The sequence below is a fragment of the Oncorhynchus kisutch genome, unplaced genomic scaffold (genome assembly GCF_002021735.2).
Source record: "Oncorhynchus kisutch isolate 150728-3 unplaced genomic scaffold, Okis_V2 scaffold3219, whole genome shotgun sequence".
Classification (NCBI taxonomy): domain Eukaryota; kingdom Metazoa; phylum Chordata; class Actinopteri; order Salmoniformes; family Salmonidae; genus Oncorhynchus; species Oncorhynchus kisutch.
Window position 1 is genome coordinate 515,105 of NW_022265164.1, and position 26,473 is coordinate 541,577.

General features: G+C 44.3%; 2 protein-coding genes across 5 annotated transcripts; both read right to left on the bottom strand.

Moving 5' to 3' along the window:
* Window positions 1-5,059: 5,059 nt before the first annotated feature.
* On the bottom strand, window positions 5,060-11,752 carry LOC116371431 (zinc finger protein 239-like). Of its 4 annotated transcripts, none has more exons than XR_004208940.1 (3): window positions 11,181-11,351; window positions 5,889-7,093; window positions 5,060-5,739 (listed from the first exon to the last, which is right to left on the bottom strand). XR_004208940.1 is itself a non-coding variant. In XM_031820297.1 (2 exons), the coding sequence occupies exons 1-2, from the start codon at window positions 11,461-11,463 to the stop codon at window positions 6,321-6,323; spliced, it is 1,056 nt and encodes a 351-aa protein (XP_031676157.1). In that variant the 5' UTR covers window positions 11,464-11,752; the 3' UTR covers window positions 5,060-6,320. The 4 variants fall into 4 exon arrangements, 1 of the variants encoding a protein (XP_031676157.1); XR_004208939.1 differs by having other exon boundaries at window positions 5,837-7,093; XR_004208938.1 differs by having other exon boundaries at window positions 5,060-5,373; window positions 5,480-7,093.
* A 6,723-nt stretch (window positions 11,753-18,475) lies between these two features.
* On the bottom strand, window positions 18,476-22,888 carry LOC116371418 (gastrula zinc finger protein XlCGF7.1-like). Its single transcript, XM_031820278.1, has 2 exons — window positions 22,306-22,888; window positions 18,476-19,152 (listed from the first exon to the last, which is right to left on the bottom strand). Exons 1-2 carry the CDS (start codon window positions 22,628-22,630, stop codon window positions 18,551-18,553), a joined length of 927 nt encoding a protein of 308 aa, XP_031676138.1. The 5' UTR covers window positions 22,631-22,888; the 3' UTR covers window positions 18,476-18,550.
* Between the last annotated feature and the right edge of the window lie 3,585 nt (window positions 22,889-26,473).

Sequence of the window (26,473 nt, forward strand, 5' to 3'; positions counted from 1 at the left end):
TATTTGATTTATTTTTCATTTCTTTCAATAAAGTTAAAATTTTATATTGAGGCGTACAAAGAGAAACATATGCTAATTTATTCGTTTTTGATTCATTTAAAATAAACTTTACATCTACTACACAATCAGTCAAATAAACAGTTGATTTTAACAATGCTATTCAAATGAGCCACTAGCTATATACATGGTATTAGAATAGATAGATACCCATATATACAATACCAGTCAAGAGTTTGGACACATCTACTCATTCAAGGGTTTTCTTAATTTTGACTATTTTCTACATTGTAGAATAATAATGAAGACAAACTACAAAATAACATATATAATAGGGATGCACCGATATTACATTTTTGGCCAATACCGATAACAGATATTAAAAAATGTTTGTGGCTTCTTAAGCATTCTACTACAGTTAAATAGTTGAAACACACACACACACACACACACACACACACACACACACACACACACACACACACACACACACACACACACACACACACACACACACACACACACACACACACACACACACACACACACACACACACACACACTGACCAAAAAGTTATTTTGTTTGTATTTACGTATGTTCCCATTACCAGTAAAACATCATCAAAACCTATTTATTTCACTTATGTGCTGTCACTGTGTCCGTTTCCATCTTGTCCAGCTCTGTCAGTCCGTGGCCTCTCTTCCTTGGTGAGCACGATCACTGTGTCCGTTTCCATCTTGTCCAGCTCTGTCAGTCCGTGGCCTCTCTTCCTTGGCGAGCACGATCACTGTGTCCGTTTCCATCTTGTCCAGCTCTGTCAGTCCGTGGCCTCTCTTCCTTGGCGAGCACGATCACTGTGTCCGTTTCCATCTTGTCCAGCTCTGTCAGTCCGTGGCCTCTCTTCCTCCTTGCCCACGGTCACTGTGTCCGTTTCCATCTTGTCCAGCTGTGTCTGTAACATTTCATGTAAACCCTGTTTCTTGTCTGTATTGAAGTAGCGGTCCTTGTACCTAGCATCGAGCACGGCGGCGACACAGTAAAGAGGCTCAGAGAGAATGCCTGTTAAAGAAGTAGCGGGTCTTGTACCTAGTGTAACGGATGTGAAACGGCTAGCTAGTTAGCGGTGGTGCTGGTGTAACGGATGTGAAACGGCTAGCTAGTTAGCGGTGGTGCTGGTGTAACGGATGTGAAACGGCTAGCTAGTTAGCGGTGGTGCTGGTGTAATGGATGTGAAACGGCTAGCTAGTTAGCGGTGGTGCGCGCTAAATAGCGTTTCAATCGGTGACTTCACTTGCTCTGAGACCTTGAAGCTCTTCAAGGGACGCGGCTTTTGTGGAGTGATGGGTAACGATGCTTCGAGGGGTGACTGTTGTTGATGTGTGCAGAGGGTCCCTGGTTCATGCCCGGGTATGAGCGAGGGGACGGTCTAAAATTATACTGTTACACTCGTATCGAGGCTCAGAGAGAATGCCTGTTAATAAAGAAGTAGTGGTCCTTGTACCTAGCATCGAGCACGGCGGCGACACAGTAAAGAGGCTCATAGAGAATACCACCGAATCGCTTGTTCACAGCTTCTAGTTGAGTACTTTTACAAGTTTTAATCCTCTACCTTCTTGCCCTTTGTGCTGTTGTCTGTGCCCAATAATGTTTGTACCATGTCCTGCTGCTGCCATGTTGTGTTGCTACCATGTTGTCATGTGTTGCTATTTAGCGCGCACCACCGCTAACTAGCTAGCCGTTTCACATCCATTACACCTAGTAAAAAAATAAATAAAGGTTACATATATGTGAAACGGCTAGCTAGTTAGCGGTGGTGCGCGCTAAATAGCGTTTCAATCGGTGACGTCACCTGCGCTGAGACCTTGAAGTAGTGGTTCCCCTTGCTCTGCAAGGGCCGCGGCTTTTGTGGAGTGATGGGTAACGATGCTTCGAGGGGTTTGTAAAAAATAATGTTTGTACCATGTCCTGCTGCTGCCATGTTGTGTTGCTACCATGCTGTGTTGTCATGTGTTGCTATTTAGCGCGCACCACCGCTAACTAGCTAGCCGTTTCACATCCATTACACCAGCACCACCGCTAACTAGCTAGCCGTTTCACATCCATTACACCAGCACCACCGCTAACTAGCTAGCCGTTTCACATCCATTACACCAGCACCACCGCTAACTAGCTAGCCGTTTCACATCCGTTACACCAGCACCACCGCTAACTAGCTAGCCGTTTCACATCCATTACACCAGCACCACCGCTAACTAGCTAGCCGTTTCACATCCGTTACACCAGCACCACCGCTAACTAGCTAGCCGTTTCACATCCATTACACCAGCACCACCGCTAACTAGCTAGCCGTTTCACATCCATTACACCAGCACCACCGCTAACTAGCTAGCCGTTTCACATCCATTACACCAGCACCACCGCTAACTAGCTAGCCGTTTCACATCCATTACACCAGCACCACCGCTAACTAGCTAGCCGTTTCACATCCGTTACACCAGCACCACCGCTAACTAGCTAGCCGTTTCACATCCATTACACCAGCACCACCGCTAACTAGCTAGCCGTTTCACATCCATTACACCTAGTAAAAATATAAAATAAAGGTCACATATTTTTTTAAAATAAATAAACCCCACGGTCGGCAGTTTTGTTGAGTGTTTCCTTTCAGTGAGCAGAGACCAGTGACCATGACAGAGTGTATCACGTCTGCTGCAGACGCAGTTGAGGAGCTTATTACTCCAGTCAGTTGTTAGAATGTGTTCATGTTTCAAAGTTTCAAACATGTTCTCAAATGCCATTGAAAATGGCAGCATTGGTATGAGAACCAGCACATTCTTGAACAAGCAATACGGCTTTCCTAAGTACGAAATCCTCGTCGACCAACTGTGCTCTCAGACTCAGCATGCTCATGGGGCTGACATCGCTGGTCCAAATGTCAGTCGTGAAGATAATAACAGTGACACCCATAAGCAAGTAGCTCATGGATGTGAGTTTCAACAACTCTGAGACTGTGTAACTCCGGTAGGGCAACATCTGAAAAATAGCTTCTACTTGGTAGTGTGTACGAAGTGCTCGACCGGTGCAGATCGGTTGATTTTCAAGGGCAATGAATTCCATTATCTTGGCGTTAGTGGATTTCACCTTTGTGTTGCCAGACTGACATTTTCTTACCCTTTCAAATGACTGCTGGACTTGAACTTGTTTAGTTGTTTGAAGTGTTCTAAGTCGTCGCAGAACACCTGGGGGTGATGCACTTTCAAATGAGTCATTAAGTTCCCTGTATGAGCTGTTATCTTTCAAACGAGTCATTGAGTTCCCTGTATGAGCTGTTCTTGTCTTTCAAATTAGTCATTGTGGTATTGAAAAGATTTCACTTTCTCCCCTCCTCAGGAAATAATAGCAGCACAAACATTGCATATGGCCTTTTTGTTATCGTCCTTTGAAACTTTAAAATCGATCCACACAGCAGACATTGTGGGCTAGGTTAGGAATGCTGTGTTGCACGTGTAGCGCTGTATATATCGTGGCGTCATTACGTCATCTACCTACTTTATATAGGTATGCGCGTCAGCTTTGACATCGGTTTTGCAAATCAGCGTTAAACTAGACATTGGGCCGACGTTGGCATTGTTAGCTATAATCAGCCGATTCCGATATGCTTACCGATATATCGTAACCCTAATATAGACACAGTGCATTCAGAAAGTATTCAGAACCCTTGACTTTTTCCACATTTTGTTACAGCCTTATTCTAAAATAAATTAAATTGTTCTCATCAATCTACACACAATACCCCCTAATGACATCACAATACCCCATAATGACATCACAATACCCCGTAATGACATCACAATACCCCCTAATGACAAAGCAAAAACAGGTTTTAAGAAATGTTTGCAAATGTATAAAAAAAATATCACATTTACATTAGTATTCAGACCCTTTACTCAGTACTTTGTTGAAGCACCTTTGGCAGCGATTACAGCCTTGAGTCTTCTTAGGTATGATGCTACAAGCTTGGCACACCTGTATTTGGGGAGTTTCTCCCGTTCTTCTCTGCAGATCCTCTCAAGCTCTGTTAGGTTGGTTGGGGAGCGTCGCTGCACAGCTATTTTCAGATCTCTTCAAAGATGTTAGATCAGGTTCAAGTCCGGGCTCTTGCTGGGCCACTCAAGGACATTCAGAGATTTGTCTCAAAGCCAGTCCTGCGTTATCTTTGTGTGTGCTTAGGGTCGTTGTCCTGTTGGAAGGTGAACCTTCGCCCCAGTCTGAGGTCCTGATCGCTCTGGAGCAGGTTTTTATCAAGGATCTCTCTGTAATTTTCTCTGTTCATCTTTGCATCGATCCTGACTAGTCTCCCTGCCAATGAAAAAAATCCAGACAGCATGATATTGCCACCACCATGCTTCACCGTAGGGACAGTGCCATGTTTCCTCCACACATGACACTTGGCATTTAGGCATATCTCGGTTTCAGAGATGGTTGTCCTTCTGGAAGATTCTTCCATCTTCACAGAGGAGCTCTGTCAGAGTGATCATCGTGTTCTAGGTCACCTCCCTGACCAAGGCTCTTCTCCCCCGATTGCTCAGTTTGGCCAGGCGACCAGCTCTAGTTAACAGTCTTCAATTTAAGATGGAGGCCACTATGTACTTGGAGGCCTTGTTTCAGACATTTTTGGTGCCCAGGATCACAACCCTTCCCCAGATCTTGTCCTCGACACAATCCTGTCTCGGGGCTCTATGGTTTTTGCTCTGACATGCTCTGTCAACTGTGAAACCCGTATATAGACAGGTGTGTGCCTTTCCAAATCATGTCCAATCAATTGAATTTACCACAGGTGCACTCCAATCAAGTTGAAGAAACATCTCAAGGATGATAAATGGAAACAGGATGCACTTGAGCTTAATTTCGAGTTTCAAAGCAAAGGGTCTGAATATTAATGTAAATGATGAAAAAAATTTAAAAAAAATTGTTGTTGTTGTAAGAATTCATAAAACAATATGATTTGTGGTGTTTGGTTCTAAATATCAGAGTAAGAAATCGACGGACACAATAAAAGCGGCAACCAACTTTATTCAGGATCGAACGGCTGAACAGACAAAGACATACTTCCACCAGTGGTAGTGTATGTATGTATGTGTGTATGTATGTATGTATGTATGTGTGTATGTATGTATGTGTGTATGTATGTATGTATGTGTATATGTATATATATGTATATATATAAGTATGTATATATATGTATATGTATATATGTATATATATACCCCAATCTGGGTGGAGTCTCGTCCTTCTCTCTAGACATGACATCTTTGTTGCTAGGCAGGAAGTTAAGTGACGCGGGCGATAAACTGTTCCTTCTCCCTTCATGTGACCTCGGCTCCCTTCCTCACTAATCCACATCTCTCCACCAGCATGTGACCTGACCTCGGCTCCCTTCCTCACTAATCCACACATCTCTCCACCAGCATGTGACCTGACCTCGGCTCCCTTCCTCACTAATCCACATCTCTCCACCAGCATGTGACCTGACCTCGGCTCCCTTCCTCACTAATCCACATTTCTCCACCAGCATGTGACCTGACCTCGGCTCCCTTCCTCACTAATCCACATCTCTCCACCAGCATGTGACCTGACCTCGGCTCCCTTCCTCACTAATCCACATCTCTCCACCAGCATGTGACCTGACCTCGGCTCCCTTCCTCACTAATCCACATCTCTCCACCAGCATGTGACCTGACCTCGGCTCCCTTCCTCACATCTCTCCACCAGCATGTGACCTGACGCTCGGCTCCCTTCCTCACTAATCCACATCTCTCCACCAGCATGTGACCTGACCTCGGCTCCCTTCCTCACTAATCCACATTTCTCCACCAGCATGTGACCTGACCTCGGCTCCCTTCCTCACTAATCCACATCTCTCCACCAGCATGTGACCTGACCTCGGCTCCCTTCCTCACTAATCCACATCTCTCCACCAGCATGTGATCGTCCTCCCTTCACTCAACACATTACAAGCTTAACTGAACCCACCATATATACATTCCTCATAACCATTAACTTCTGTTGTAGAAACCAGACTATGGCACCCCTTATGTCTCTCGTAAAACGGATGATTAACAATATTTAAAGTTTAAAAATCTAAACCCATCAGTGGGTTATAAAAAACAAAAAAACACTTAATTCTCAGTCAAAAGCAAATGAGAACAGTGGAAGGTTCTCTCTCCTGTGTGTGTTATAGTACAGTTATGTATTATATAGACAGGTTAAATCATAAACAATATGATTTAATGTGGCATGAAACAAAAACACAAATTCTCAGTCAAAAACTTAAGTCAGAACACAGTCTCTCTATTCTCTCATGTGATTTCAGGTCCTCTGACTGGGAAAATGTCTTTCCACACTGAGAGCAGTGGTAAGTCTTCTCTTCCTGTGTATGTATTCTTTCATGCTTATTCAGATGTCTTAATCGGTTAAAACTCTTTTCACACAGGGAGCAGTGGTACGTTTTATCCCCTCCAGTGTGTGTCCTCTCATGCCGATTCAGGGCCCCTAACTTGATAAAACTCTTTCCACACAGGGAGCATTGGTAGGGTTTTTCTTGTCTGTGTCTCCTCTCGTGGTCTTTAAGGCTCCCTGAATGGCTAAAACTCTTTCCACACTGGGAGCATTGGTAGGGCTTTTCTCCTGTGTGTGTTCTTTTATGCTGTTTTAGGTTCCCTAGCTTGCTAAAACTATTTCCACACTGGGAGCATTGGTAGGGCTTTTCTCCTGTGTGCGTCCTCTCATGCGCCTTCAGGTCACCTAACTTCCTAAAACTCTTTCCACAGTGGGAGCAGTGGTAAGGCTTCTCTCCAGAGTGTATTCTCTTATGCCCCCATAGGCTTCCTGCCCAGGTAAAAGTCATTCCACATTGAGAACAGCGATAAGGCTTCTCTCCAGAGTGTTTTTTCTTATGCTGCTTCAGGGCCTTTAACCAGGGAAAACTCTTTCCACAGTGGGAGCACTGATGTCGTCTCGTTGGTTTGGGTGTCGCCGGGTCTGGTTTCCCTGAAGGACTCTTCCCGCTGTCATCATGAGAGTTTGGTCTCTCTCCTGCCAAAGACAAACAGATTTAGTTTAACAGAGACCTGAATGAAACCTCCACATAATACAACTGTCTTCCTATGAGGTTAAATCTGGACTAGATCACTCAACAAAGGAGCATGTTAACCAGCAGCATACCACGCTGCATACCACTGCTGATTTGCCTCTGAAGCTAAGCAGGGTTGGTCCTGCTCGGTACCTGGATGGGAGATCAGGTGCTGCTGGAAGTGGTGTTGGAGGGCCAGTAGGAGGCAGTCTTTCCTCTGGTCTAAAAAAAATATCCCAATTCCCCAGGGCAGTGATTGGGGACAGTCTTTTGGATGGGATGTCCTGACTCTCTGTGGTCACTAAAGATCCCGCTGAACTTATCTTAAGAGTAGAGTAGTTAACCCCGGTGTCCTGGCTAAATTCCCAGCCTGGCCTTCATACCATCATGGCCAACCTAATCATCCCCAACTTCCAATTGGCTCATTCATCTCCTCTCCCCTGTCACTATTCCCTAGGTCGTTGCTGTAAATGAGTAAATGTGTTCTCAGTAAACATACCTGATAAAATAAAGGATACAAATAAATCACAGTAGCATATCCGCCACACTGATCCTCAACACAGGGGTCCCTCAGGGGTGCGTGCTCAGTCCCCTCCTGTAGACTATAGGGAGGGGATCAGAGACCTGGCCGTGTGGTGCCAGAACAACAACCTCTCCCTCAACGTGATCAAGACAAAGGAGATGATTGTGGACTACAGGAAAAAGAGGACCGAGCACTTTTAGGCCACCACTGTTAGTATCTGGATGTACATATAAACAATGGAAGGATATGGGGAGTTGCAGAGGTTATATTAAGGTCTCAGAGCAGAGGCTATATTAAGATCTCAGAGCAGAGGCTATATTAAGATCTCAGAGCAGAGGCTATATTAAGATCTCAGAGGTTACTCTCAAAGTACTTAAGAAATCGCTGCTTGACAAGAGAAGCCACGGATGGAATATTTGAGCTTCTCAAGTTTAAGATATAAGACATAACATCACTGACCCAGTGAACATGCGAAGGCTGGGTATCTGACTTCCACTTAAGAATAATAATATGTTTGGAGGGATGAGAAAGCTATGGCCTCTGATTGGGTGTTACAGAGAGGGAGCCCTTCGGGTGCTACCCAGAAAATAGCGACAGAGGTATCTGGGGAAATGTCCTTAGTGCATGTATATGAGACAGTCTCAAAGAACGAGGGGCAGAATGAACTAGTGTCGGGCATGACCAGTAGAGAAACAGAATGGAACTATTGTCAGACATGACCAGTAGATTAGTAGAATGGAACTAGTGTCAGACATGACCAGTAGAGTATTAGAATGGAACTAGTGTCAGACATGACCAGTAGAGGAACAGAATGAACTAGTGTCAGACATGACCAGTAGAGTAACAGAATGGAACTAGTGTCAGACATGACCAGTAGAGGAACAGAATGAACTAGTGTCAGACATGACCAGTGTCTAATGCAGAATACTTTAAACTGCAGTAACCTGTGTCTAATGCAGAATACTCCTGCAGAATACTTTAACTGTAGTAACTTGTGTCTAATGTAGAATACTACTGCAGAATACTTTAAACTGCAGTAACCCGTGTTTAATGCAGAATACTACTGCAGAATACTTTAAACTGTAGTAACCTGTGTTTAATGCAGAATACTTTAAACTGCAGTAACCTGTGTTTAATGCAGAATACTTTAAACTGCAGTAACCTGTGTTTAATGCAGAATACTACTGCAGAATACTTTAAACTGTAGTAACCTGTCTACTGCAGAATACTTTAAACTGTAGTAACCTGTCTACTGCAGAATACTACTGCAGAATACTTTAAACTGTAGTAACCTGTGTCTAATGCAGAATACTACTGCAGAATACTTTAAACTGTAGTAACCTGTCTACTGCAGAATACTTTAAACTGTAGTAACCTGTCTACTGCAGAATACTACTGCAGAATACTTTAAACTGCAGTAACCCGTGTCTACTGCAGAATACTACTGTAGAATACTTTAAACTGCAGTAACCCGTGTCTACTGCAGATTGAGGATGAAGTGTATTCAGGATGTCAGGTGATATCGGAAATCTCGCTTCCAAACTCTCCCTCCCTCCCTCCCTCAACGCTTTCCATTGGTCAGAAGTGGGGGGCATGCAATATTCAGAATAATGTCATACAGCATAGAAATGTGTCCCTGTACATAGGGATCCAGGTTCAGACATTTATCAAGCCAGCTGGTGGGTGGGAGAGAAGGGAAAGAGGGGAATATCTTTCTTGTAAAGTTAGGAATCTGCAGGTACCTGAAGAAGTGTGTCTGGGGTTTACTGTGAATCTGTTGGTACCTGAAGAAGTGTGTCTGGGGTTTACTGTGAATCTGTTGGTACCTGAAGAAGTGTGTCTGGGGTTTACTGTGAATCTGTTGGTACCTGAAGAAGTGTGTCTGGGGCTGAATAATTTTGCACGCCCAATTTTTCTGTTTTTGATTTGTTAAAAAAGTTTGAAATATCCAATAAATGTCGTTCCACTTCATGATTGTGTCCCACTTGTTGTTGATTCTTTTGTTGGTACCTGAAGAAGTGTGTCTGGGGTTTACTGTGAATCTGTTGGTACCTGAAGAAGTGTGTCTGGGGTTTACTGTGAATCTGTTGGTACCTGAAGAAGTGTGTCTGGGGTTTACTGTGAATCTGTTGGTACCTGAAGAAGTGTGTCTGGGGCTGAATAATTTTGCACGCCCAATTTTTCTGTTTTTGATTTGTTAAAAAAGTTTGAAATATCCAATAAATGTCGTTCCACTTCATGATTGTGTCCCACTTGTTGTTGATTCTTCACTAAAAAATACAGTTTTATATCTTTATGTCTGAAGCCTGAAATGTGGCAAAAGGTCGCAAAGTTCAAGGGGGCCGAATACTTTCGCAAGGCACTGTATTCATCTGGAAAGGGAAGATAACAGTTTAATGTGGCTCTGTGTTCCACTACATATTTATCTAGACAGGGAAGATAACAGTATAATGTGGCTCTGTGTTCCACTACATATTTATCTAGACAGGGAAGATAACAGTTTAATGTGGCTCTGTGATCACCCTACGTATTTATCTAGACAGGGAATATAACAGTTGAATGTGGCTCTGTACTGCACTACGTATTTATCTAGACAGGGAAGATAACAGTTTAATGTGGCTCTGTACTCCACTACGTATTTATCTGGACAGGGAAGATAACAGTTTAATGTGGCTCTGTACTCCACTACGTATTTATCTGGACAGGGAAGATAACAGTTTAATGTGGCTCTGTACTCCACTACGTATTTATCTAGACAGGGAAGATAACAGTTTAATGTGGCTCTGTGATCACCCTATGTATTTATCTAGACAGGGAAGATAACAGTTTAATGTGGCTCTTAGAAATAACACCACTTCATGTATCTTGTCCCCCCATTTGAATACCTCAGAAGTATTTGGCCAAAATTAATTTATATGTGTATTGAAGTATTTGGTCCCATATTCCTAGAACACAATGACTACATCAAGCTTGTGACTCAGCAAACTTGTTGGATACATTTGCAGTTTGTTTTGGTTGTGTTTCAGATGATATTGTTCCCAATAGAAATGAACAGTACATAATTTATCGTATCATACGAGTCACACAAGAATAGAATATGTTTCTGAACACTTGTATATTAATATGGATGCTAACATGATTAGGGATAATCATGAATGGATCATGAATAATAATGAGTGAGAAAGGTAGAGCCATAAATACCATACTCCTTATTGGTACTTAACCGTTTTATATCTCCACTGTCCTAATAACCAGAGAGGGGAGAGTAGCTGAGGGTTTGAACAAATGGAACATCTCTAATTCATAGACAGAGCTGTGGATGCAAGGACCCACCATCAGATCAAAATGATGGTTTTAAAACCGTTTTGAGTCAAATACAGTGTTTGTTTACATTTGCACTGTTTACAAGCTTATATTTGGGGTTCTGGTGAGGAGCACATTTCAGTGCAATGACCCTTTGGCTTTAAAATCACACATTAGTTCAACAACTGCAGAGTTTCTGGCCGTGTTTTTAAGACAGTACTCACTGGTGTTAATCAGATCTTCAGTCTCCTCTTCATCTCTCCAAGCGTCTTCCTCCTCTTTTATTGGGATAGCCTCCTCTTCCACTCCAAAAGGTTCTTCCTCTTCTTTCAATGTGATACTGATAGCCTCCTCTTCCTCCTCTTTCATTCTGAACGCTTCTTCCTCTCCTTTTACTGAAACATCCTCCCCCTCTTCTTTCACGACAATGTTCAGCCCCAGACCCTCTTTCTCCGTCCAGCAGACCTCCTCTTCTTTAGCAGGAGGAGAGTAGCTTGGAGAGCTCATGGTGGGCTAGCTAGCTAGCATTGACGATTAGCTTAGGTTAAGTATAATCAACACATTTGTAAATTGAACAAGTTACGTTTAAGTAAAATAGTAGATCGGTGTGTTAAAAACACCGAGATCAATTTACACAAAAAATGGTCTAAAGAGCTTTAATGCTTTCGGTTGTATGTTGGCTACCAGGCTACGGAGGTGGTTGAATGAGTCAGTATCCGTGTTGGTGAAACAGCTTCCGGTGTCGTTTGGTCCACTAGATATGACGTCACCAGCTGAAGGTCGCATATCGCCGTCAGCTGATTGGAATGGGTAACGCAGTTTAGAAAAATATTCACTACATTGTTTATTCATTTAAAGATGAGCAAAAACATTCGTCTATGCCGACGTGTAGCCACATGTGAATATGTACATTATGAATATATACTGGTAGAATAGTTTAATGCAGACCTGTAGCTACATATGAATATGTACGTTATGAATAGATACTGGTAGAATAGTTCCGTGTAGCTCAGTTGATAAAGCATGGCGCACGCAACGCCAGGGTCGTTGGTTTGATATGAGCCTGCTTAATGAATAAAATGTTAATACATGAATACCTAGTTAGGGATTTAACTCCAATCTTGACAATATAATGTCAATTGTCAGTGTTATGGCTGCTTTGCTTGATGTATTGTTGTCTCGACCTTCTTCCTCTTTGTGCTGTTGTCTGTGCCCAATAATGTTTGTACAATGCCTTGTGCTGCTGTCATGTTGTTGTCATGTGTTGCTGCCATGCCATGTTGTCGTCTTAGGTCTCTCTTTATGTAGTGTATGTGTTGTAAGATTGTGTTGTCTCTCTTGTCGTGATGTGTTTGGTCCTATATATTTTTTCTATCCCCCATCCTGCATTTTGCCTTTTGGTAGGCCGTCATTGTAAATAAGAATTTGTTCTTAACTGACTTGCCTAGTTAAATAAAATTATACTACTTCACATCAGCAATATTTTGTGATTCAGTCAAACAAACAGATAATTGTTTATTAATTTATTAAGAAAATCTGCGAAATGGAGAGTTGAAAATAAAGAGACGGGAGGGTCACAAAAGTGAAGTTTGGGAAAGATTTGATGAAGTGCTGAAAGAGCAAGATGATACCTATGTCATGTGTGATGAATGTGAGGCACGATACAACTTTGTTCCCATTGGAAACAACGCCAATGACACATATGGGGTTAGTTATCAGTACGCTGCATTCATAACCAAGTGGGAATTTACCACATACGACTGGGAAAAAATCCACATGAATGGCCATTCAACTGGTATTTACTACTTCACAATTGGAATATCCCGACCTCGCACTTGGTTACGAACACAGCATTATTGGTTGCCACACCTCAGCCCACCTCATTCACCTGAAAAGGGTTGGGGCTAGCTCTTTAAATGCCCCCACCTGCAGTCTTTGGGTGCGTTTCTCTGCTCAGACGTTGCTGACACCTGACTGAGTTTACAACGCTTGGACAGGTGTTTGCACATGTTATGGCAATGGGCTCGTTCGAGCGGATCACTTTTGTCAAGTCACCGCCTTTTCAAATTGTGATGCATTATGGGGATAAAAAGTGTCCATCACCTCCATCACCGCCTAAATGTCGACTACATGAACTACATCAAACAACCATTTAATCAAAGATCATAAAGTCAATTGCAGACAGTCGACTGCAGACAATTCCTCATCCCCAGCTGTAACTTACAGCCATTGGCTGCATTGTGGAAGGTTCTATTGGGTCAACCAATCATCAGGGTTTCTGTTTCACCAAACACGAACAGGACCAATCATTTGGAGCGGTAGTGTAGCCTAGTGGTTAGAGTGTTGGATTAGTAACCAAACACTTCAACAGGAACCAACTTTGTGAAAAAATTGATAGTTACAAATGAATGTGATATTTGAGGATCTTTTTACTAATTAAAATGTAGACATCTATTTATAGTTTCTGACTGTGTGAAAATGAAGACATGTTTATTTCGACATTGTTTCAACATACTATTTGAAACAGTGAATTCGGAAAGTATTCAGACCCCTTCCCATTTTCCAACAATCACCCACAAAATACTAAGTGAAACCCCGGCTACCTAAATATGGTTCCCAATCAGAGACAACGAATATCACCTGACTCTGATTGAGAACCGCCTCAGGCAGCCAAGCCTATGCTAGACACACCCCTAATCAGCCACAATCCCAATGCCTACAAAAACCCCAATACGACAACACAATAAACCCATGTCACACCCTGGCCTGAACAAATAATTAAAGAAAACACAAAATACTACAGAACCCCCCCCCCCCAAGGTGCGGACTCCCGGACGCACCTCAAAACCATAGGGAGGGTCCGGGTGGGCGTCTGTCCATGGTGGCGGCTCCGGCTTGGGACGTGGACACCACTCCATTAATGTCAATGTTCCTCCCCTTCGCGTCCTGGGATAATCCACCCTCGCCGCCGACCATGGCCTAATAGTCCTCACCCAGAACCCCACTGGACTAAGGGGCAGCTCGGGACTGAGGGGCAGCTCGGGACTGAGGGGCAGCTCGGGACTGAGGGGAAGCTCGGGACTGAGGGGAAGCCCGAGACTGAGGGGCAGCCCGGGACTGAGGGGAAGCCCGGGACTGAGGGGAAGCCCGGGACTGAGGGGAAGCCCAGTACTGAGAGGAAGCCCAGTACTGAGAGGAAGCCCAGGCAGGTAGTTGGCTCCGGCAGATCCTGGCTGGCTGGCGGATCTGGAAGAGTCTGGTTGACTGGCAGATCTGGAAGAATCATGGCTGACTGACAGCTCTGGCTGCTCCATGCAAACTGGCAGCTCTGGCTGCTCCATGCAAACTGGCAGCTTTGGCTGCTCCATGTAGATTGGCAACTCTGGCTGCTCCATGCAGATTGACAGCTCTGGCTTCTCCATGCAGACTGGCAGCTCTGGCTGCTCCATGCAGACTGACATCTCTGGCTGCTCCATGCAGACTGGTTGCTTTGTGCAGACTGACAGCTCTGGCTGCTCCATGCAAACTGGCATCTCAGGCTGCTCCATGCAGACTGACAGCTCAGGCTGCTCCATGCAGACTGACTGCTCTGGCTGCTCCATGCAGACTGACAGCTCTGGCTGCTCCATGCAGACTGACAGCTCTGGCTGCTCCATGCAGACTGACAGCTCTGGCTGCTCCATGCAGACTGACATCTCAGGCTGCTCCATGCAGTCTGGCAGCTCAGGCTGCTCCGAACAGGCAGGAGGCTCCGGCAGCGCTGTAGAGGAGGAAGGCTCTGGAAGCGCTGAACAGGCGGGAGACTCCGACAGCGCAGGAGAGGAGGAAAACGCTGGCTGCGCTGAACAGGCGGGAGGCTCCGGCAGCGCAGGAGAGGAGAAAGGCTCTGGCTGCGCTAAACAGGCGGGAGACTCCAGCAGCGCTGTAGAGAAGGAAGGCTCTGGCTGCGTTGAACAGGCAGGAGACTCTGGCAGCGCAGGAGAGGAGAAAGGCTCTGGAAGCGCTGAACAGGCGGGAGACTCCAACAGCGCAGGAGAGGAGGAAAGCGCTGGCTGCGCTGAACAGGCGAGGCGCACTGAAGGCCTGGTGCGTGGTGCTGGAACTGGTGGTACTGGATCGAGGACACGCACAGGAAGCCTGGTGCGGGGAGCTGCCACCGGAGGACTGGTATGTGAAGGTGACACAGGATGGACTGGACCGTGAAGGTGTACTGGAGAGCCTGAAAGCAGGACTGGCACAGGACGTGCAAGGCTAGGTAGGTACACAGGAGGCCTAGTGCGTGAGGCTGGCACAATTCTCACCAGCTGACTAACACGCACCTCAGGATGAGTATGGAGCGCTGACCCAGGTGCCATCAAATCCCCGAAACACTCTCCGTCGGACGAATCTTGTACCTAAAGCACCATTACTCTCCACTCCACTTTCCCCATTAACTCCTTCACAGTCTCAGCTTCGCTCACCTCTAACACCGGCTCTTCACGATTAACAAGGAGAGTTGGCTCAGGTCTATCTCCTGACTCTGCCACTCTCCCTCTGAGCCCCCCCCCCCCCAATACATTTTTGGGGCTGACTCACGGGCTTTCTTCTGCGCCGTCGTGATTGTCTCTCCAACTCCATTCTCCTATAACCCTCTTCGCACTGATCCAGCGAATCCCAGGCGGGCTCCGGCACTCTCTCTGGGTCGACCGCCCACCTGTCTATTTCTTCCCACGTCGTATAGTCCCGATTTTGTAGCTCCTGCTGCCGCTGTTGTTTCTCGTAATACCAGCGTCTCTCAGCTCTCTCCGCCTCTAGTTCTTCTTTGGGGCGGCGATATTCTCCCGGCTGATCCCAGGGTCCCTCTCTGAACAATTCATCCTCCTTTCGCTGCTCCTGCTGTTGCTGCCTGTTACCACGCCACTCGGTCCGTGTGTGGTGGGTGATTCTGTAATGGCGTTCGTCTGTTGAAGGAGAGTCGGACCGAAATGCAGCGTGGTGGTTACTCATGTTCTTTAATGAAAAAATAGCGATACATGAAATACAAAACAACAAACAGAACATGAAAACCTATACAGCCTGTCTGGTGAACACTACACAGATACAGGAACAATCACCCACAAAATACTAAGTGAAACCCCGGCTACCTAAATATGGTTCCCAATCAGAGACAACAAATATCACCTGACTCTGATTGAGAACCGCCTCAGGCAGCCAAGCCTATGCTAGACACACCCCTAATCAGCCACAATCCCAATGCCTACAAAAACCCCAATACGACAACACAATAAACCCATGTCACACCCTGGCCTGAACAAATAATTAAAGAAAACACAAAATACTAAGACCAAGGCGTGACAGTTACGTTACAGCCTTATTCTAAAATGGATGAAATACATTTTTCTCCTCATCACTCTACACACAATACCCCATAATGACACAATACCCCATAATGACACAATACCCCATAACGACACAATACCCCATAACGACACAATACCCCATAACGACACAATACCCCGTAATGACACAATACCCCGTAATGACACAATACCCCATAATGACACAATACCCCATAACGACACAATACCCCATAATGACACAATACCCCATAACGACACAATACCCCATAACGACACAATACCCCATAACGACACAATACCCCGTAATGACACAATACCCCATAACGACTCAATACCCCGTAATGACACAATACCCCATGATGACACAATACCCCATAACGACACAATACCCCATGATGACACAATACCCCATGATGACACAATACCCCATAACGACACAATACCCCATAACGACACAATACCCCATAACGACACAATACCCCGTAATGACACAATACCCCATAATGACACAATACCCCATGATGACACAATACCCCATGATGACACAATACCCCATAACGACACAATACCCCATAACGACACAATACCCCATGATGACACAATACCCCATGATGACACAATACCCCATGATGACACAATACCCCATGATGACAAAATACCCCATGATGACACAATACCCCATAACGACACAATACCCCGTAACGACACAATACCCCGTAACGACACAATACCCCGTAACGACACAATACCCCGTAATGACACAATACCCCATGACGACACAATACCCCATGATGACACAATACCCCATGATGACACAATACCCCATGACGACACAATACCCCATGATGACACAATACCCCATAACGACACAATACCCCATGATGACACAATACCCCATGATGACACAATACCCCATGATGACACAATACCCCATGATGACACAATACCCCATGATGACACAATACCCCATAACGACACAATACCCCATGACGACACAATACCCCGTAACGACACAATACCCCGTAACGACACAATACCCCGTAATGACACAATACCCCATAATGACACAATACCCCGTAATGACTCAATACCCCATGATGACACAATACCCCATAACAACACAATACCCCGTAATGACTCAATACCCCGTAATGACTCAATATCCCATGGCAACACAATATCCCATGACGACACAATACCCCATAATGACATAACACCCCATAATGACACAATACCCCATGACGTCACAATACCCCATAATGACACAATACCCGCCCCCCCAACCCCTCTTTTACGCTGCTGCTACTCTCTGTTTATCTTATATACATAGTCCCTTTAACTATACATTGATGTACATACTGCCTCAATTAGCCCGACTAACCAGTGTCCCTTTAACTATACATTGATGTACATACTACCTCAATTAGCCCGACTAACCAGTGCCCCTTTAACTATACATTGATGTACATACTACCTCAATTAGTCCGACTAACCAGTGTCTGTATGTAGCCTCGCCACTGTTATTTTCTACTGTTGTTTTTTATTTCTTTACTTATCTATTGTTCACCTAATACCTATTTTTTTACTTAAAAATCACACTGTTGGTTAGGGCCTGTAAGTAAGGTCTACTACACCTGTTGTAATTCAGCATTTCACTGTGAGGTCTACTACACCTGTTGTATTCAGCATTTCACTGTAAGGTCTACTACACCTGTTGTATTCAGCATTTCACTGAGGTCTACTACACCTGTTGTAGTCAGCATTTCACTGTGAGGTCTACTACACCTGTTGTATTCATCATTTCACTGTAAGGTCTACTACACCTGTTGTATTCATCATTTCACTGTAAGGTCTACTACACCTGTTGTATTCAGCATTTCACTGTAAGGTCTACTACACCTGTTGCATTAACTCCCGTGACTAATAAACTTTGATTTGTTCTGGATCATACAAGACAAGGCTCCTGTTTCTATGAGCTGTTCTGGAAGGCTACTTACTTATATAATAATTTACATTTTGCAAATAATATAATAAACAACATCATAGGGTTGACATTTTGCATCCAATCAATCGAAGCTAATAAGAAGTTTAATTTTTTTTTTTTTTTTATACATATTTTAAAATATTTGATTTGATTTTAGACATGATCAGGTCTCCAGATGAAAAAACTCAAACAAAAGTAAAACTCTTTTTTTTAATGATTTCATATAAACAATATGATTTAATTTGGCATAAACAAAAACACAAATTCTCAATCAAAAACACAAGTCAGAACACAGGCTCTCTATTCTCTCATGTGATTTCAGGTCCTCTGCCTGGGAAAATGTCTTTCCACAATTAGAGCAGTGGTATGTCTTCTCCTCCTGTGTATGTATCCTCTGATGTGATTTCAGGTTCCCCAACTGAGTAAAACTCTTTCCACAGTGGGAACAGTGGTAGGGCTTTTCTCCTGTGTGTGTCCTCTCATGCTTTGTCAGGCCTTCTAACCACCTAAAACTCTTTCCACAGTGGGAACAGTGGTAGTGCTTTTCTCCTGTGTGTATTCTCTCATGTGACTTCAGGCTCCCTAACCAGGTAAAAGTCAATCCACAATGGGAGCAGTGATAAGGCTTCTCTCCAGAGTGTATTCTCTTGTGTATTTTCAGGCTTCCTAACTGACTAAAACTGTTTCCACACTGGGAGCATTGGAAAGGCTTTTCTCCTGTGTGTGTCCTCTCATGCTCTTTTAGGTTTCGTAACTTAGTAAAACCCTTTCCGCAGTGCGAGCAGTGATGTCGTTTGGCTGGTTTGGGCGTCTCTGGGTCTGGTTCCCCTGAAGGACTCTTCCCGCTGTTAGAGGGAGAGACTGGTCTCTCTCCTTCCAAAGACAAACAGATTATTTAGTTAAACAGAGAACTGAAGGAAACCTCCACATGATAAAACTGTCTTCCTATGAGGTTTAATCCAGACAACAACCCTTAATAACCTGAGGTCAGTTTTCACAACATGACATAATTAAAAGTAAAATGTACATTTCGACTTCCAAATCGAACCACAAAGATGGTTGGAGGTCCACACATCAGAGAATGTTGGACTTGAATGGGAATATCTGTTGTTTTAAATTATACTGTAAATCCTCCATAGGAAACCTGTTGAAAATCATAAAAATAAACAGAATAGAGAGGACCATTTAAGTTGACATTCAACGGTTGGATGGACCGGCGGCCATCTTTGTGGTAGTAATTAGAAGTTCATTACAATTTCAATGATGTACTGCAGTGGTCTGAAGCAGAGGTGCAAAGACCTTAAGTAAAACTACTTTAAAGTACTACCTAAGTACTTTTCCTTGACATCCAAAAGTACTCGTTACATTTTGAATGCTTAGCAGGACAGAAAAATGGTCCAATTCACACACTTATCAAGAGAACATCCCTGGTCATCCTTACTGCATCTGATCTGACAAATACATTGTTTGTAAATAACGTCTGAGTGTTGGTGTGTTTGCCCCTGGCTATCCGTAAAATAATTTTAAAAAAAGAAAATGGTGCAGTTTGGTTTGCTTAATATAAGGAATGTGAAATTATTTATACTTTTACTTTTTATACTTAAAAGTATATTTTAGGAATTACATTTACATTTGACACTTAAGTATATTTAAAACCAAATACTTTTAGACTTTTACTCAAGTAGTATTTTACTTGAGTGACTTTTACTTGAGTCATTTTCTATGAAGGAATCATTCTGATTTCTATGGTCTGAAAGGTCCATTCTATGAATTCTATGGTCTGAAAGGTCCATTCTATGAATTTTATGGTCTGAAAGGTCCATTCTATGAATTCTATGATCTGAAAGGTTCATTCTATGAATTCTATGATCTGAAAGGTCCATTCTATGAATTCTATGGTCTGAAAGGTCCATTCTATGAATTCTATGGTCTGAAAAGTCCATTCTATGAATTCTATGGTCTGAAAGGTCCATTCTATGAATTCTATGGTCTGAAAGGTCCATTCTATGAATTCTATGTGTATAATTGAAATGACTCCCTTTGTTCAACCGATGGCAGAAACCTCAGATGATGTAAAGTAGGGTCTAAACTACAACATGGATTTTGCACGTTTTAGATAATTGATGTTAAAAAGGTTAAAAATGTAATTATTTAATTTTTTTAATTGGGAGAGGGGAGAGGGGGGGGTTATAAAACAGTTTAACAACCCTTTTGCTTTTAAATGATAATCAAACTCAACCGTTTGTCGATTCCAGTGATTCAAACATGGGATGTCTCATGGTATGGTGGGGAATACAAAACGGGTCAACTTTGAACATTTTTTATTATTTATTTAACTAGACAAGTCAGTTAAGAACAAATTCTTATTTTTAATGAAGGCCTAGGAACAGTGGGTTAACTGCCTTGTTCAGGGGGCTGAATGACAGATTTTCACCTTGTCAGCTCGGGGATTCGATTTTGCAATCTTTTGGTTACTAGTCCAAGGCTCTAACCACTAGGCTACCTGCCGCCCCCACATCTCCTGAATGTTTTGCCATTCAGGTCCAAAAAGTCACATTCTGACCACTACACTATGGACACTATATGGATACTATGGATACTACGGACACTCTAGATACTATGGATACTACGGACACTATATGGACACTATGGATACTCTATGGACACTCTATGGACACTATATGGACACTACGGACACTATGGATACTCTATGGACACTCTATGAACACTATGGATACTACAGACACTCTATGGACACTCTATGGACACTATATGGATACTCTATGGACACTACGGACACTCTATGGATACTCTATGGACACTGTGGACACTCTGGATACACTATGGACACTCTATGGATACTCTATGGACACTACGGACACTATATGGATACTCTGGACACACTATGGACACTATGGATACTCTGGACACACTATGGACACTATGGATACTCTGGACACACTATGGATACTCTATGGATACTCAAAGGGGATGCTGTCAAAAACGTGATTGAATTGAAATGGATTTATCCTCTATATCTACAACAGGGCTAGGCTACATCCTCCATATCTACAACAGGGCTACGCTACATCGTCTATATCTACAACAGGGCTACGCTACATCGTCTATATCTAAAACAGGGCTACGCTACATCGTCTATATCTAAAACAGGGCTACGCTACATCGTCTATATCTACAACAGGGCTACGCTACATCGTCTATATCTAAAACAGGGCTACGCTACATCGTCTATATCTACAACAGGGCTACGCTACATCGTCTATATCTAAAACAGGGCTACGCTACATCCTTAATATCTACAACAGGGCTACGCTACATCCTTAATATCTACAACAGGGCTACGCTGCATCCTTAATATCTACAACAGGGCTACGCTACATCCTTAATATCTACAACAGGGCTACGCTACATCCTCTATATATACAACAGGGCTACACTGCATCCTTAATATCTACAACAGGGCTACGCTACATCCTCTATATCTACAACAGGGCTACGCTACATCCTCTATATCTACAACAGGGCTACGCTGCATCCTTAATATCTACAACAGGGCTACGCTACATCCTCTATATCTACAACAGGGCTACGCTGCATCCTTAATATCTACAACAGGGCTACGCTACATCCTCTATATCTACAACAGGGCTACGCTACATCCTCTATATCTACAACAGGGCTACGCTACATCATCTATATCTACAACAGGGCTACGCTACATCCTCCATATCTACAACAGGACTACGCTACAACCATCCTCTATGGAATCGAGCTCCAATGTAATACAGTGTAATTTGAGTCATGATAAGAGCAAATCCATTCTGTAAATCCATTAACGTGTTGTTGGTGACCCGCTCTTTGGTGGTATACACATCGTACAGTGTAGTTTTTTCAATTCCTACATTAAACAACATATTCAAGCATAAACAGTCAGTCGAACGTCGCTTTAAAACCACGCATCAGTTCAACAATAGTTTGTGCTGCCGTTTTTAAGACAGTACTTACGGGTCTTAATCAGATCTCCTGTCTCCTCCTCTTTCAATGTGACAGTCATCTCATCCTCCTCTTTCACTCCAAAAACTGCATCCTCCTCTCTCTCTTCCTCCTCTTCTTTTACTGTAACATCTTCCTCCTCTTTCACTCTGAACGCGTCTTCCTCTTCTTTCACTGAAACGCCTTTCTCTTCTTCTTTCATGGTAACAGACTCACCATCTACTTGTTTTTGTATTGTAACATCTTTCTCTTCCTCCTCCTCTTTCACCAGAGCTTCTTTCTCCGAACAGGAGACGTCCTCTTCTTTATCAGGAGGAGAGTAGCTTAGTGAACTCATGGTCGGAGATGTTAGCTAGCTAGCGTTCGTTAGCCTATTGATAAGCTCATTTATCAAGCCAGCTACCTAACAACGTATATATGAAATTAAATGGGGAAACTAGCTAGCAACAAGACATACGTATTTTTAAAACACAGGTGCAACTAAACAACGACTATTTTGTCTTGAAAGCTACCGAGGTGTCTGACCAGTTGTTGTTGTTGAAGAAACATCCCGTCCACTAGATTATACGTCACACTGGCAGCGTCGCCTGAAAGACGCTCATCTCCATCTGCTGATTGGAGTGGGTAACGCAGTTGAGATCGATGTTTATTTTATTTCCAGACAAAAAAGCTCATATTTTTCATTTCTTTCATCACATAATAACAAAATAATGGACCAGAGTGGAACAGGAAAACATCTGAAAGATTTGTTGATGTGTCCTTAAGCAAGGAACTAATTTGCTCCAGGGATGCTGTACTACTGTGGCTGACCCTGTAAAACAACACATTTCACTGCACCTATATGGTGTTTTTTGTTGTTGTATATTACTAGCAGATGTCCAAAGGAAAGCATGTGTTGATTGATTAGTGCAGATTTGTAATGAGTATGAATGTAAAGCATATCACCAGACTGCATTCAAAGAGGAGCTGCACACAAGTTACACTAATCTAATTGCAAATGGTGAGGGGGACCCCAGAATAATAATGGTGAGGGGGGACCCCAGAATTATCATGGTGAGGGGGACCCCAGAATAATAATGGTGAGGGGGGACCCCAGAATAATAATGGTGAGGGGGGACCCCAGAATAATCATGGTGAGGGGGGACCCCAGAATAATCATGGTGAGAGGGACCCCAGAATAATAATGGTGAGGGGGGACCCCAGAATAATAATGGTGAGGGGGACCCCAGAATAATAATGGTGAGGGGGACCCCAGAATAATAATGGTGAGGGGGGACCCCAGAATAATCATGGTGAGGGGGGACCCCAGAATAATCATGGTGAGGGGGGACCCCAGAATAATCATGGTGAGAGGGACCCCAGAATAATAATGGTGAGGGGGGACCCCAGAATAATAATGGTGAGGGGGGACCCCAGAATAATAATGGTGAGGGGGGACCCCAGAATAATCATGGTGAGGGGGACCCCAGAATAATCATGGTGAGGGGGACCCCAGAATAATAATGGTGAGGGGGACCCCAGAATAATAATGGTGAGGGGGGACCCCAGAATAATCATGGTGAGGGGGGACCCCAGAATAATAATGGTGAGGGGGACCCCAGAATAATAATGGTGAGGGGGACCCCAGAATAATAATGGTGAGGGGGACCCCAGAATAATAATGGTGAGGGGGGACCCCAGAATTATCATGGTGAGGGGGACCCCAGAATAATCATGGTGAGGGGGACCCCAGAATAATAATGGTGAGGGGGACCCCAGAATAATAATGGTGAGGGGGGACCCCAGAATAATCATGGTGAGGGGGGACCCCAGAATAATAATGGTGAGGGGGGACCCTAGAATTATCATGGTGAGGGGGACCCCAGAATAATAATGGTGAGGGGGGACCCCAGAATAATAATGGTGAGGGGGACCCCAGAATAATAATGGTGAGGGGGACCCCAGAATAATAATGGTGAGGGGGACCCCAGAATAATAATGGTGAGGGGGACCCCAGAATAATAATGGTGAGGGGGGACCCCAGAATAATAATGGTGAGGGGGGACCCCAGAATAATAATGGTGAGGGGGGACCCCAGAATAATCATGGTGAGGGGGACCCCAGAATAATAATGGTGAGGGGGACCCCAGAATAATAATGGTGAGGGGGACCCCAGAATAATAATGGTGAGGGGGGACCCCAGAATAATAATGGTGAGGGGGGACCCTAGAATTATCATGGTGAGGGGGACCCCAGAATAATAATGGTGAGGGGGGACCCCAGAATAATAATGGTGAGGGGGACCCCAGAATAATAATTTCTGTTGTAAAGAAATTAGTTCAACCACCAGAAAAACTCCTGTTTTACCCACTCCATTGAATAAAGTACAATATTTCATGCATTTTTCAAATCCCCAAATCCGAAATAAAGAGCATTTACATCAGTGTCCAATCTACCCCCTGATTCAGGCCTGTCTCTCTGTTTCACACTGAGCCTCCCAGCTGCAGTTTCACCACATTCTCATTGACAACCCCAACACCTGTCTCTGAAATGGTCCATAATATGAGGTCAACTACCTGCCCGTTGGAACCTATTTCCACAGTACTCATAAAATCCAGCCTCACTGTTATCAGTCCAACTATAACCACAACTGGAGTTGTGCATAAATTATGTAACCATTGAACAAGTTGAAGAAGCTGAGTAGCCTGTAGTCTGTAGCCTGTAGTCTGTAGCCTGTAGTCTGTAGTCTGTAGTCTGTAGGCTTTAGTCTGTAGTCTGTAGCCTGTAGTCTGTAGGCTTTAGTCTGTAGTCTGTAGCCTGTAGTCTGTAGGCTGTAGGCTTTAGTCTGTAGTCTGTAGCCTGTAGCCTGTAGCCTGTAGTCTGTAGCCCGTAGTCTGTAGTCTGTAGCCTGTAGCTTGTAGCCTGTAGTCTGTAGCCTGTAGTCTGTAGTCTGTAGCCTGTAGCCTGTAGTCTGTAGGCTGTAGTCTGTAGTCTGTAGCCTGTAGTCTGTAGTCTGTAGTCTGTAGCCTGTAGCCCGTAGTCTGTAGCCTGTAGCCTGTAGTCTGTAGCCTGTAGTCTGTAGCCTGTAGCCTGTAGCCTGTAGCCTGTAGCCTGCAGCCTGTAGTCTGTAGGCTGTAGGCTTTAGTCTGTAGCCTGTAGTCTGTAGCCTGTAGCCTGTAGTCTGTAGCCCGTAGTCTGTAGTCTGTAGCCTGTAGCTTGTAGCCTGTAGTCTGTAGCCTGTAGTCTGTAGTCTGTAGTCTGTAGCCTGTAGTCTGTAGCCTGTAGTCTGTAGCCTGTAGCCTGTAGCCTGTAGTCTGTAGCCTGTAGTCTGTCGCCTGTAGCCTGTAGTCTGTAGGCTGTAGGATTTAGTCTGTAGCCTGTAGTCTGTAGCCTGTAGTCTGTAGGCTGTAGGCTTTAGTCTGTAGCCTGTAGCCTGTAGTTTGTAGCCTGTAGGCTGTAGTCTGTAGCCTGTAGTCTGTAGTCTGTAGCCTGTAGTCTGTAGTCTGTAGGCTGTAGCCTGTAGTCTGTAGCCTGTAGTCTGTAGCCTGTAGTCTGTAGCCTGTAGCTTGTAGCCTGTAGGCTGTAGCCGGTAGTCTGTAGCCTGTAGCTTGTAGCCTGTAGGCTGTAGCCTGTAGTCTGTAGCCTGTAGCCTGTAGTCTGTAGCCTGTAGCCTGTAGCCTGTAGCCTGTAGTCTGTAGCCTGTAGCTTGTAGCCTGTAGGCTGTAGCCTGTAGTCTGTAGCCTGTCGCTTGTAGCCTGTAGGCTGTAGCCTGTAGCCTGTAGCCTGTAGTCTGTAGCCTGTAGCTTGTAGCCTGTAGTCTGCAGGCACCTTTCATGAATAGTGATTCTAGAGGATGTGACGCAGCAGTAATCTGGTCATGACCCTTAGAGATGGCTGTCATGTACACTTTCAATGTGGATAAGGACTTCCCTGCTGCCATCAGCTCCTGGAGGACTTCCCTGCAGCCATCAGCTCCTGGAGGACTTCCCTGCTGCCATCAGCTCCTGGAGGACTTCCCTGCAGCCATCAGCTCCTGGAGGACTTCCCTGCTGCCATCAGCTCCTGGAGGACTTCCCTGCTGCCATCAGCTCCTGGAGGACTTCCCTGCAGCCATGGGAGGTTGTTCGCTGTACAAGGTCTGAAAACAAGTGATGCTGTGGCCAACATGGAGGAACAAGTAGAACTGACTCTCTCTTCCTCA